Here is a 15,059-nt window from a genome sequence, read left to right on the forward strand (position 1 = left end):
TCAGGCAACAGTCATTTATTTATTGATTTAAACAAGCAAAAGGTATCCTCAGACATAATGGCTACTTGAGCAATACAAATCAATGCAACTGAAGAACAGGGAACATCTTTTCTTTGACCCCTCCCATCCCAGAAGTAACAATAGAAATACCAGGGCCCCTAGAGAAAAGAGAAGGAGAAAAATTGTAAAAGGTGCTTAGAACGAGCTGCAGAGTTGAAACATGGACACTCAAAATCATTAGCTAATCTACCACATCACCACAATCACCTCAAAAATAACTTCCATTGTTCCATTTCTACCAGGTACCAAATATATAGCACTGTTTAACAGCAATTTCAATGTATTAACAACTGTTCTCAGCTGAAGCAGAACAGTAATTACTATTTATCTTAAATTTGAGGCTCCAGATAGAAAGAAAGGCTTCCAAAGAGTACAATCCAAGTTAAGAAAAGGAGAGTGGGAGAGAAACACAGCTACTTTTAAATTACTGTACGTCTATACCAAGCAAGCAATTAATTCTGTATTGGCAGCTCATTACAGACACAATATCCTGACAGAGTATGGCAACTCTACTCACCCTGTGACAGTGTACCTGATGAATGCATCTATGAAGAATGTAACTGTAAATCCCTTAAGTTGTGGGCCACTGAAAATCCCAGTTTGCTACTCCTGTGTGGGTGGTTTTTAATGAGACACAAGCGATAAAAGCAAACAGACTGCATGCAAAACAACTGTTACTAAATCATTTAGTCTTCCTTGTAACAGTCAAAGATATGAGTAAGGCATTCCTCAGATTCAGAGAAAACATTAGGAGGCTGTAGTTTTGCAGGCAAGGAGACCTTTTATTTTAATCCATTAAAAGAACCCAAAATAGTCAGCAGGTGGCCACATCTATCCATGTTTCATTAAAATCACATAAACCCTAAGTACAAAAGCACCACTGATTATTGCTCTAGAAAAACTGCATGAAAAATTCAAATACGCACAGTAAAAACATCACCATATGCACAAGACTTAATTTCTTAAAGCAAGTGTATGGAATGCTGATCCAATTTTACACATACCTTGCAATATTAAGTTGATATTTATATTACTTGGCAACAACAGGGATTTCTAAAAGCACTGTTATGAGAAGGGAAATGTTCATATACAGTTTAATATGTCAACTATCATAGTCCTAAAAAAATTAGCATTTACAAAATACTTGATAAAAATATCTTTTAAAAGTTGTCCAAGAGGTACATAAAATGAACCCAAAATTTTCATGATATTTCATTCATTCTTGTCACCTACAGATTCAGTTTTCTGAGCCTGTGGAAAAGAAAGAAAGAAATTAAATTACTAAGCTAAATTGCCATTTTGTATCTAAGTACCCAAACTATCCTTATGTCTTACTTGCAACAGCTCAATTTCAAACCTTTGTCCACATGATATTTATGCAACCAGAACAGGGACAGTCACACCCTTTTCTTAACTTATTGGTCCCAGCTTTTCAAAAGCAATACAAGCCTTACCTGTCAGCTTCCATGGTTCACACTGAAAAGCACCACACTACCACCTGTTCCTATTCACTGCACACATGCTGAATGCTCTACCGCACCCTTAACTTTCACTGTTTCAATCTGCCCTTTTACTGACAGTGTGCTGGGTGGGGCACCTCTGGATGTTGAAACACTAAGAGTTGAGCGAGAGATGCGAATCTGCAATAACATTATGGGCAATAAAAAGAAACATTATGAACATGCTAGCAATGTCTGAAAGGCTGAATAATTAAAAAACACTGATTCAGTCAGCAGGAGGTATGTGTGGAAAGTACCTCTTCAGCTTTATTTTCACCATTTTCAGATGGTGTAGTACCTTCCTTTGCAGCTTCTTGCTTTTCATCCTTCTTCCCTTTAGCACCTTTGCTGGCCTTTGTTCCAGGTTCCTTCTGTCAAAATAAAAACATGGGCAAAGACGTTGTATCAGTAGTCAGAACCGTACACCTGTATCAAAAAAACTTCTACATGAACTAAACAGCAAATCTTGGCAAGCTGTGTGTGCTGGATTGAAACAGAAAATCAGCTAAAGGCTACCTGGAAAATGTAAATCCACATAAGTTATAGAGAGACTCTCAACATTTCTAGAAAATGGTGGTGTTTGTTTCTTTACTGTTACTGCTTATTTTTACAGGGATACAAACCCACATCAGACTACTTTAGTATTACTGAGCTGTAGCATACAAAGGTACATATAAGATATCTGTGTGAATAAATCCAATTACAGTATACTGAAAGCTTATTCAGCCAAGCACAAACACCACACTTTGTGTAACAGCACTACACTTCTGATTAACATGAAATATTAAATTACATTTTAAAAATTAAGCTTTTTGGTTGGTTGTCCTTTTGTTACTTTGATAACATCTGTGATGGTCACTCCATGTCACTGAAAGAACCAACCAACACACTAAGAAGGCAAACACTGATAAAATTCCATCTGCAGCAACACAAAGCAGAGAATTTATCAAAAGCAACATTCTAACAGCTATAATTTCACTTGCAGATCTGCTCTTAAATAATTCTTATGTTGAAGTCTACTATTTCTCACAAATCCTTGTTCTACATACCTATTTATGTTTGCAGTCTAAAGGTTAGTAAAGACATAGGTTAAGGATTTAAAGTGCAATGGGATAAAAATTTAAATGGTACTGCATTTAATATTTTACATTAGTATTTAAAGTATTTCTGATAAACACTGGAGATCTTTCATGCAATCATTTGCTCCAAATTCTCCATGCAAAAGAGCGATAGTAGCCATGAGCATGGATACTAAGGTCTGTCTCCCTTCATTAACTTTCTCCATCAACCCCCATTCAGGACTGGGGCAGTGAGGAGGGAATGCCAGTAATTCTAGTTTCAGGACAGCCTGAATTACTTTTCCCACCCCTCAGCTTCGATGTGACATGGCAGCTGTGGGGCTTAATTTGGAAGCCTATTGGTGCTATCAGCATAGTCCTAACTGATCACCTACAAAAGAGGAAGCTAAAGAGTTGCCTTAGTAAATTCATAAAGTGCAAGCTTTTAAAGCCAAAAATTATCTCAAATCTGTACCACGTTTGGTTGTTTACTAGTAGGTTCAGAGTACACATTTGCTGTTTACTCTTTAGGACACCAAGATTAATATACTCCTTAAAATGTGATCCAGTTAGACTTTGAATAAAAAAGATTTATCATATTAAAAAGTTAGAGTAATATTGTAAAGGATTCGAGTCACTTGAAATGAGTTTCAAATGTCTCTCATGCAAATTAGACTGAGTCTGTAACACTGAGATCACCTCACATGTATGTGAAGCTATGGAAGCTACCACAATTCCCTTCTTTATTAATACTCTTTCTAAGAGTGGAGCAGGATGGACTCACTAGTAATTTCAACTGATAAATCATGAAGTGTTCGAAGTCAGAGTTTCACTTTTACACACAGACTTTGTATCCTGGTACTTGCCCAACCGAGATGCCAATAAAAGGACTTGAAAAATATAAGTGTGAGGAGTGCTAGACTCAGTGTCCAGCATATGGGTGGTTTGTTTTTCTTCCAATAAAGCAATTATTCTCATTTAACATCCCTCTGAGGCACAAATAAATCTACAGTTTCTAAAGTACATGATTTATATGCAGAAAACCTGAAAAGGTATTTCAAACACTAATAGGATTTTAATTTGACTGTAACTGGCCCAGAAAATCCAAACTATTCAGTTTAAATATATTTAATTTCACCTTTAATTATAACAGTGCATTCTCAGCAACAGCCAGGCTTCGAGAACAGATAAGAGTTTCTCACTAAAAAATGAAGTATTGCCCCTCTAGACAAGGGAACAGGATGGTACTGAGTAATCTCAGATTCTGTTGTAGCAATTGCTGGGTCTCAGGCAGAGCTTACTCAACCAAACCTGTACTTTTCAGGAAAGGTGTAGGAAAGGTAAAAAATCTTCTTAAACTAGTCATTCACTACAAACTAACATGGTCTGCATATCAAACAGGCAAGACATTTTCTCTGGGCCAGTAATGAGGCCAGGAAGGGGTGGAACAAAAAGAAAAGAATGATCTAATCTGTGGGGTTTTTTCCAGGGAGGTGGGGGCAGGGAGCTGCAGAGAGGGCAAGGGACCCCAAGCCTCAAAAAAATGCTGTAAATTGAACTGTTTGCAATGCAAAGGAGGAGGATACTTGCTTATGATTGGCTACAGTGATGGTAATTAAAAAGGAGTATTTACCTTTGTTGTTTTCCTTGGTTTGGGTTCAGGTTTTGGTGGAGCAGGTTTCTATAAAACATTTTTAGTTGCACAACATGTTAGACACATTACCAGATGCCAGTCAGCCACTTCCACGCCCTGCCTGTCCCCACCCCACACCTTCCTTTACTTCCAGCTCATCACAGGCATCTAGAAAAAGCCTGAAAAGCCTTTATGCATGAACACACCTCCTTTCTATACACACCTGTTTGCATTAGCTCTCTCATCTAGAAATGAAAGTAATTTGGGGGTCATTTTAAGAATAAAACATGGAAATTAGTAGTAACTATTAAAAAAGAAAATGACCACCAAAACATCAGCTATGTCCTAATAGAGAAGAGGAACTAAACCCAAATATTAGCAATGGCATCAAACGAAGTCCTTGAAATACAACTCTTTCTCCTTCCCAGAGAAGTAGCTGCATTTCCACAACTAACATCAGCCTGCAAAATGATACAAAGTCAAGGGTGCACCTAACAGACAATGTTGCACTGAGGTGGGGAAATACATCTTTCATCAGAATAACCTGAAAACCTGAAACCAAGAAAACACAGGTAACTTCAGGTCTACGATTCTTAAACATCCCTCAACAAGAATAAAAATTGAATCAAGGAAAATGTAACAAACCTGTTTGGCCTGAGAAACCATATGTGCCTAGAAAAGAATATACCAAGAGCTGCTACACATACTTACAGCTGACAGTCTTGCTGATCGCCTTGTGGGCTACAGGAAAAAAAAAGATAAAAGCATTTTCACAGGCTTACAGCAAAACGTATCCAAAGCAACATAATATCAGTCATTTCAGGGGGACAGCATAAAATATGCCTCTACCAAAATATATGTCTATTGCTATGCACAATTTGCACCTCCTCACTTTGGACACTCAAAATTTTAAAGGGACAAAGGGATGTTAAAATTAGAAATAGAAGTTGTTCAGGAATTATAACATCTAAATCTCCTTACAGTCAAATACTTCACACACACATCTTTTTACAGGTACTTCTGAGTCCCTTTCTGCTCTATAAAAGGTTCATAAATAGCTTGACTACCTCTGCACAGGACTCTAAACCCCTCTCATATATATTTAGAATTATGTTTCTATAATCTTGCAGATGTTACTTGTAATAGTGGGTACAAACACCATCTGATTAACAGCTGAATAAAGTTAACGTCCTTCTCTGGAGGCCATTAGAGTGTTAAACTTTCAAAACATGAAACTAAGTCCTTCCACTTCCTCAGTTGCCTACACACTCACTGTAAGACCAGGTGCATAAAGACAGTGGCAGGATGTTATTTCCTCTATTATTTCCTCTATTTCCCCCTCTATTTAAACATAGTTCTGAAAAGGAAAGAATCAAGCCAGATATTCTGTTTCTCTCCAGCTTGGTTATTAAACTGAGTTAAAGTTTGGTCTATGTCATAAAACTGAAATCACACCTGTAGCCAAAATCAAGGGACAACTCAACTGCAACAAGTATCTAACATAACACAGCTTAAAAAATTAATCAAGAAAATCTTAATTGCATTTAAGCTGAGCTGCAAAAATATGGCTCCACACACCCTGCAACAGGAAAAACTATTGTTCATATCTGAAGAATGCGGCACTTTGTATTCATTGGAGCCATTTAAGTATTCTTACTGGAAGGCAGTAGTGAATACTTCAAATCCGCATCAAGCAAAATAGAAGTTTCATCAAAAAATACCTGAAGAGATTTTCCAGCTATGAAATACTTATGCATCATCAACAACAAAAAGGTAAACCTCTATTTTCTTGGCAATTTAGCATATCAACTGCCAGTTAACCAGCCTAGAATTATTTTATAACAGGTTAAACAAAGCATTTCAGTTGGTCAGGTAATGAAAGAACTCTGGGTGCAAGGTACTACCTTTTACAAATCTGCTTTCTTAACCAATGATTCCTATCCCTCAGCTTTTAGGAACTGAAATGCTTTGTTAGCACCTACTTTTTAAAGGATAATATGTTGGTTGGTTTAGATAGTTTACAATTCTCCCCCATATCTCCCAGCTGTTCCTGTTCCAAGACTAGTTTCATAGCAGGCTTGTTTGCCCTAAGAAAGTCAGCATAAACCATAAGGTCTTAAAAAAGCCTGGCAGCTAAGTAATTTTAATTCTCATTTGAAGTTTGTATTTATTTTGTGTTATCTGATTATAAGGAAGGAACTAGAGCCAAGTCAGCAAAGATCACATTTTAACATTCTTTGGGAACTTTTGTCCCCCTCCAAACAGCCATACTAACCCAGAAACCAGCAGTTCCCCCAACAGTCTGTTTGACACTGGCAAACATCGACAGAAAAAGTCTATGAAAAGGAGGAGGCGGAACAACACTGTGCACTCTCCTACTGCACCAGCTTTTGGCAATCTAAAGTTGCCAACATTCCAGCCTGGATAGCAGATATACATCACATGTTTAAATAGTCCCTAAGGGTTATTTCCTCCATAAATCTGTCTAATAAACTAGTACTCATTTACACTTTTAGTTTGCATGACATCTTGTGGCAGTGAGTTCCATAGTGGGATTAGGTTCTGTGTGGAAAAGAAAAAGCAAAACCTTACTCCTCTGTTGTCTTTCCATTAAACATCTTGCCTCTTACTTTCATTAAATTCTTCTTGTTTACAGGTTTCATAAGTAGCCACTTCCTAATTGCCTTTCTCTGTGTTACTAATAATTTTACCACAATTCCATTACATAAAAAACTAAGAATCCTAGAAAAACTGTGTTGTTTGGTTTTGTAGTTTTGATTGTTTGCCTTTTTTTAAAAGCCACTCTGCATTCTCTATTTGTCCCACTGTACTTGGTATCCTTTTAATTTTATCATGGCCTCTCTCAGGAGAACTTCATTTAGTAGTCCCACATCTGAGAATGCAACAAATTCATCTTGTGATATGCTGATGCTTATTCTGTCTGCTAGTATTTTTTCCTATGTTCTAGTTACTTTCTATTTAGAACTACTGACATTTTCTAATTTTCTAGTAACTACTCATTGTGATTTTACAATCTCTCCCCTGATTAACCGCTGATTTGGTGACCACCACTAACTAAGTCTTCCCCGCTCTGTCCACATATTAATTTGTATTTCTTCATATTGAATTTCTCTTGATATTTTATTACTTCGTTATTTACCTGTGACACAACAGCCTTCTCAGTCTCTCTCACTTCTGACCACTCTGATACTTTTTTGTAAAAACTTCAGCAAACTTTGTCATTTCTCTAGTACCTTTTCTCCTAGAGATCATTAATGAATATATTCAGCAGCACAAGTCCAAACACAAATCTTTGCAATACTCCACTGATAAATCTCCATTATGAAAATTAACTACTATTTCTCCATTCTCTTCTCAAAAGTTTTTATGTTACAAATTCTTAGGAAGATCTTTCATTTAATCCATGGCAGCTTAGTTTCTTTAAGAACCCGCTTGGGGAGGCTTACAAAAAATGTTCTTTACAAGCAAGTAAACTATAGAGCACACCAATAGTTTACTTGCTATTTCTGTGTTCAAATATGCTTCAAGATTTACAAGCACAGCAATTAATTGTTAATTCACTTGAATATTCAATCATTCTTTTTAAGGTTCTGCTTTAACTTTGTCTGCCACAAAAGATAACCTAAGAAAAATTCTTGTAATTCTCTACCTCTTTTTTAAATTCATGTTACAGGCTGTGACAAACAAACCAGCAAACCTTACATAGACATCAACGTATCACCACCTGTCCCCTTGCTTCTCTGACAGAATTTACCATGTCTTTAGAACAAATTCAGTCAAAGAAACTACACAAATGCATCAGCTGCTCCAGTTTAGAGTCTGGTATCTTAACTGAAGACATCCTTCCACCAGTCACTTAAGCTTAGTTTTGAAGCAGACTGGCTGAGGTGTGTGCACTAGCCCACTTCTGCCAACCCACTAGAGACAGAGCAACAGTTCCAGGCAGTAACACTCTACACTATTGCCACAAGATCCACCAGATTTTGTCTATCAAAGCCCCAAATGTTTCTGAAATTTATTTGGTGCACTAAAAAGTTGTATAAATCCTCAGTACGTCCAAAACACAATATGTCAGATAGGGTATAAATGTGGTTTACTGTCATTATTCCCACTAAAAACACCTCAGCAAAAGTGCCAGAGAAATGTATAATCTTCTGATAAGCAAGACTGCAGGTATGCAGTTAAATAATTCCATGTCAAAATAAATTTAAAAATATATATATATATGTATACTTGCCTCTTGTTTAGTTACTTTTGCTGCATCCTTGCCTTCAGCATCCTCTGGAGACTGAAAGAAAATATTCAGTGTTTTTATTATAGACTTAACGGCATCCAGGCAACAGCAAAACAGATTATGGTGGAGACTTTTCTTTCTATATATTACAACAATCTAAAAGAGCCTGACAAGTTTGCATTAGTATTTACAAGTAGCATGGTACCAAAACTAGTCTAGATTTTCCAAGCAAGAACCTGAGGACTGAACACCACATACATACAGATCACACACCATCCCTCAGTGGGTCCTCTCGACAATTAACTAAAGCATCCACAGGCTCCAGCGGGAGTCCCACATTATCACCTGTTGGTCACACAACACTGAACTGGAAATCTGAGGTCCTATGAGGGCTTTTGAAATCCCCAAGAAATTTAACACATTTCTTCCCAAACGCAAGCTTAACTAGTTATGAGATGTGATGAGATGAACCAAAAAGGCGTGGCATCTCTGAAATGAAAGGTTTCTTCACCTCATTTACTCCTGTTTTGTTTAAGCCTCACTGAGCTGGAAGTTTTAAAAGTATTTTTCCCTCATAACTCATCTCCCCCATCAGAATTGCAAAAATGAGTAGAACACTGACACACTGACAGGAAAACTAGTGACAAACATGTTTCTTCTGAAGAACAAAGTATCAACCTGAACACTTCAACATTAGCCTTCCAGAGGTACTAGAGAAAGATTAGTTAAATTACAGGCAATAGGGAACAGGTGAAATCAAGCTTCTGTCTTTTGTTTACAGTTCAAGATATATTACTTCACATACAATTCAAAACACATTACTTCACCTTTAGCAAATGACTGGGTTTCCCCCTAGGAGCCAGTGATTCGCGGGTAAAGAGCAAGGAGCAGCAGTTAGAGAACTACAAGAACGGCACATGTTTCAAAAAGGCATTTCACAGGCAGCAGAGAAGGCAATTCGTTTGCTGGTTAGTTTTTCAATCAGTAAGGAAGCAGGCTAGTTATCTTGTCCCAGGTCTCTCCATTTCAGTCTTAACCTAAACTTCCTCACAGATTTTGAGGCAGTGTCAGTTACAGGAATTTGGAGGAATGTCTCAGTTACAGTTATGGTTTGGAGCAGAGCAAAGTACCGGGTAGTCTGCAGCAGTGACCACTGCCTTCCCCTGGCACTGGGCTCTATCATACTTACAGAAAGACATCCCCCCAACAGGGAACAAAATGTGCCTTTGTTATTATGTGCTTTCCCGACAGAAAGGAATCTCACCACAAGAGCAGCTGCTTTAAAAAAAGCCGAGAACTGATCATCTAAGTGGCTTGAAAACAGCAGGAAGTTAAACAGCATCGCACAGCGCAGAGCAACTCAGAATAGCAACAGTCAGGCATCCAAAATGGAGCCTGACTGTTGCCGGCGCTGCTGCAGCTTCACCAGCCACGTTTGCATCTCCGAAAGCCTTTCAGTTTGTTACTAAAGAGTTGCTCCAGCTCGATGGTCTGATGCTGGGAGTATCAAAAGTCATGAGGAAATCAAAAACAAGTAGTTCCATGTTAACTGTCAGTAAAAAACACTTGTTTCCTACAACTTCAGCTCACGATACAAGACATGCTCTGGGTATAGCTTTTCTGTAGGCCATGAATTTATAACGTGTTTTCTTCCATAAGAATTTTCTCATGTCTTAGAAACTTGTGCTGCACCCTTTCCCTGAGAGGGAACTCAAATAGCATCCTTCATGTCCTGGGCACCTGTTTATATAGAAGTTCTCTGAGATTTTATGATCTTGTGCTCGCAGTGGACAAGAGACTTAAGACCTACAGTGGCAGGGACAGAAAGACAGCATGATTCCTTTCCTTTGGAAGGCAAGCTAAAAACTCATCATAAACTAAATGGAAGTGACTAACACTCCACAATCAGACTATTTTAGCCTGCTTCACTTCAAGGAATCACAGAGCTTTGAGACAGGGATAAATTACCCCAAGATGGCACTGCCACATACCAATAGCCTTGCAGGAATTGTCCAGGAGCAAACTCTCAGTCTGCAACACTGCACAGTTAACACACAGTAATTTTCTTTTTAGTAGCAATGAATGAGAAGTCTCCTACATTTCTGACAGACAGGGCAGTCTGATTTTAGATGTCAATACTACTGCTTGACAACATATGAAAAGAAACTGCTCATGAGGCTAACCTCAGGGGGAAAAAATTATATTAAAATAATCTAGGCAACCACAACCTCTGTATACTAACTACTATGATATATTACACAACATTCTTCAATTAAGTTAGCAAATTAATTAGCTCAGCATTCCTTCTCAGGTTAGAAAATTCAGCAGCAATTCCGAAGGCCACAACTTCCTCCATGGAGGGACACGCGCAGAAATAATTTCAGTGGAGGCAATAAGCAGCAAGGGGTCCTGACATGCTCTCATTTCCATTTCAGACCTGCTCCTGCAATCACTACAAGTCCAGGCATTTGGAGGCTGCACTCATCCTCCCAGGGCCTTGGTTCCCCAGGATGCTGGTAGAGCTGGGTGGGAGGCTTGTTATGAGCAAGGTAATTGATCCAGTTGAAAAATAGCCTGCTGCTTAAACAAATGTATAAATATTATAACATATATATACAAATTATAACTACATAGTCTTCCCTGCTCCAGCAGAATCATTTTACTGCGCAAACAATTGTACAGTACAACAGACAAGAATGCAGTGGCATGAGGCAGCTGCAGGCAGCCTGGGATTCCATTTACTCTGTCTATCTATTTCAGCTAATAGACACACTAAGGGGAAAAAAAAGTATGTCAGATACGGCTACAGTGTATTTCTTAAAGGAGAAATAGAAACTTATTTTCCTCTTTGAGTTCTGCTTAGACATTCCACTGAGTCCCAGCAGATGTGGTTCTTCATACCAGTTTCTGCAGTACTTTCTCCTCTCCCTGGAGAATAGAGAGATTTACACAAATGAATCTGTGCCAAGTGCAGTTCTCAAAGAACCCGGAATGCCACAAGCAGAGACTGCACTTCTGTCTGCAGTCACAGGACCAGATACCACCGAAACCTTAGAGTCCTTGTCCCTTACTCTTCCACAGGAACCCCTCCCATGTCTTTTGTCCGACTGACAAACTACTGAAGGACCTCTGGTTTCAAAGCAACCAAATGTCTGAGTAACCCATTCCTTGGCATGTTTTTTCACAGGACATAATCCAAGGGCTCACTGTATTTCACATGACACCCCAGTCACATTAAAATGCACCCTGGATACCGGGCCTTACATTATAAACTGGTCAGGGGCAGGAATGTCCACACTGCAAGTTTTAGGGAGCAAAATCAAAGACCAATACAAGCACTGAATCAATTGTCAAGAGCAGCACTCCAGCCTCAGTAATTTTTCACCTGCACTGCATCATATGCTTGTATTATAAAGTAGCCCCTTTAGGCCTGCTGTGCCTGATATTGTATGGATGCCTACAAGAGACAAGACAAAAAATAAAAAAGCAAATAAGGACACAGATAACAGCAATTTTTTTTCACAGAGGTACACACAAGGAGAGAATATGACTGGCTACCTCTAAATATTCTTTTGACATTTAAACTAATAGCAAGTTTCAGGTGACCATTCATTATGTCATATCTCAATTAGCACTATGCATTGGCAATAAGGTTGTAAATTAAGCTGAAATTAAGCTTTGTAAGATCTGTCACAGCTGCTTAACTTTCAAACCGCAAGATAGGTCTGGAAAGTTGTCTATCAGCATTCAGCTTGGGGTTTTTTTACTATAATTTGCTTTTCCCCCATATCTTTTTAAGAAGAGCATAGAAAATTGTTTTGAGTGGATTGGAAAAAACAAAGGAATATTAATAGATGATAGAGAACATTAAAAAAACCCCAGAAGGAATACTAACATTGAGTTTATTTGTCTATACAGCTCTTGCATTTCATCAGCTGTTAAGTATACATAACAACCAGTGTTTCCACACACCAAGACAATACTGCAATACCAACATCATTACAGAACTGTTAAGCTGAAAACAGGTAACTGTTTTAAGGAAACATTTAATAGAACATACAGGTAAATTTCCTTTTTTTATTGTTCTTAAGGCTGGGTTACCTGGTAGAGATGCACCACAAAAAAACCATAAAGCATCAATTTTTATGATCAAACCCCTGAAATATAAAAAGGATGCAATGAGAGTACAGCAACTCAAAGTAGTGAAGTCATTGATGTCTGTATCCAAAGATACATGTTTAAACTTGCAATGTCCAGCTTCTGGACAAATATTTTGTTTGTACTATAATGAATGGACTGTACTATTAGAAAGGAGCACATTAAAAAGCATGAAGAATAAGAATACACATACAAGAGAAGTAACAGTCAGTAGAAGGTTGGTATAAAATTAAATAGATTGGTCATTCTCTGAAGGATCTTATTACTTGCTGAAACTCAACACCTTGGCTCTGATGGGACAGAAATTAGTCCTTTCATACCCACATAAAAAAAAAAAAAGCAGATGCAAATTTCATTTTAACTACCATGTTAAGCAGGCAGAAAGCCTTAACTGCCCTAGCATATGAGCTTTCTGAACAGCATTTCCTCCCTTTGCAAGCTGTTTGGTTCAGCCATGTCTTTATACACTGTCTGCAAGGGGATTTGCCTGTAGATTTCCTGGCTCACTGTTGCAGCTGCAATTCCCATGATGTAATGCTTTGGTCATTCCTCCAACTACTTTTTTCACCAACCAAAATAAGGTAAAAGCTTGCAAGAAAAACAACTTTGCAAGAAAATATGGTGTATCAAGTCTTAAGTCTTTCAGGGTTTATTGCACTATTTTACTAAAATATTTCCACCACTTATTTCCTTTGGAGTAGAACTCTGCATCAAACTAAATTTAAGTCAATGAATGGTGACCCCAGACGTGCTACATCTTCTAATTATTTATCATCAGAGCAGCTCTGAATTCTGTGCTAGTTCACAAATGCAACTAAAATGCTGATTACTTCTTGGTTTAGATTAATGATGACTACACGTCAACTAATTTAACACCAACCAACTTCCGCAACACCATTCTAACCATTGTTTCCTCATTTAGCTCCCCCAGCAGCTTATCATTAACCTTGGTTTTAACTAGTTCTTTGATCTGTTTTCAGTGGAGAGAACAGTGCTCACTGCCAAGCCAATGCAAATTAACTTTGCAAGTAAAATCAATTCCTTCTAATAAACATTTTAAGAAATAAGGTATTCTTCCTACTATACCCCTTCATTTCTTTTTTCTACCAATATGATCCTGGACAGGTTAAAAAAAAAAAAAGCTTACTGCTGTTCAAAAAACCCAACAAAGTAATTCTGCCAGAGCCATGACAGAAGTACAAAATAAATCTGTTTAGTGGCTGGCTAGATTTCTGTAATACTTATCCAAAATTATCTGTCTTGCTCTTTTTCAAGAAATACGAAGTTGATGTTTTTGTATATACACGTAAATATGCACTTCACAAAAAAAAAACAACCCACCCAAAACAACAACAAAAAAAAACAAAAAAAAAAAAACAAAAAAAAAAAAAAACCAAAAAAACAAACCGATCCCACCCTGCTTAAGTATTTATTCTTTAAATATATAATATTTTAATATTAAGAATTATTACCACAAAATATTATACAATGTCATTTTTAGAATTTAAATCCCTCCATCTTACATCTATTAAAAGCAGAATACTTACTTTTCTAATTCTTTGGGGGAGAATGTCAAGATCATAAAGCTCTGGAACAATGAATGCTACTTAAAGGTTTAAATATAAAGACAAGCATTAATATCATTTGTATTAATATGCAAAATGCATGTTAATAGAGAAAAATCAGGGAAGACACTCCCTGATCAAAGTCTCCATTTTCGCTTAGATGCTCAGGCCAAACAGAGTGACCTGTTGACATGCATTGCATTTTCAAAGAATATATAAGAAAATAAGAAGACAAACAGCCTGGTTATAAAAAAAAAAAAAAATCAGTAGGTTCAGAAAATGCATTTTATTAAATTCCTTAATTCTTGATAGGTGACTTCTGTGAGATTTATGCTCTTCCAGACAAGACAGAAAAGACAGTAACCAAGTTAGGACTGGCGTATTTCTAGATAACCAAAACCAGACACAATAAATGTTTTTCCAGAAGAGGAAATTCCTTCATTTTTGCTATTCCCACTGAAAAGAGGTCAAAGATTGACCAATATAACTGAAAATGCCTTTATATTTGATCGGACATTAAAAAATAAAAATCTCACAATGGTTTTGGCTTCTATTTTTCCTTCCAATTTTCTCTTCCCTGTAGTCAGGTTTTTGAATATGACATCTTCTACCTATAGTAGAGTCAAGAGATCAGAGCAGTTTCTAGATTTAAAAAAAAAAACAACAAAAAAACACCCCCAAACACAACAGCATTGTAATTTAAAATTAGTCAGACAGTTCCCTTTCAGACAGTGAAGTAATCAGCTGCATTTTCAAAAATACAGATCAGCCATGGGAGCAGCAAGCACAGTGAATTTGAAATCGTTCAGTTTCCCCTGAACACCTGAGGTG

At 37.4% G+C, this 15,059-nt stretch overlaps 1 protein-coding gene across 2 annotated transcripts in view; it reads right to left on the reverse strand.

Annotated features, from left to right (window-relative positions):
* The window catches only part of HMGN3 (high mobility group nucleosomal binding domain 3), a 23,137-nt gene continuing 8,078 nt past the window's right edge, over positions 1–15,059 (reverse strand). The window contains exons 2-6 of one of the 2 annotated variants that reach the window (XM_071548653.1): positions 8,509–8,559; positions 4,962–4,991; positions 4,251–4,298; positions 1,817–1,930; positions 1–1,311 (exon numbers count right to left, since the gene is read on the reverse strand). In XM_071548653.1, the coding sequence (XP_071404754.1) occupies positions 1,273–1,311; positions 1,817–1,930; positions 4,251–4,298; positions 4,962–4,991; positions 8,509–8,559 (282 nt within the window). In that variant the 3' untranslated portion in view covers positions 1–1,272. The other variant, XM_071548651.1, reaches the window with a different exon arrangement.

The sequence above is a fragment of the Pithys albifrons genome, chromosome 2 (genome assembly GCF_047495875.1).
Source record: "Pithys albifrons albifrons isolate INPA30051 chromosome 2, PitAlb_v1, whole genome shotgun sequence".
Lineage (NCBI taxonomy): Eukaryota > Metazoa > Chordata > Aves > Passeriformes > Thamnophilidae > Pithys > Pithys albifrons.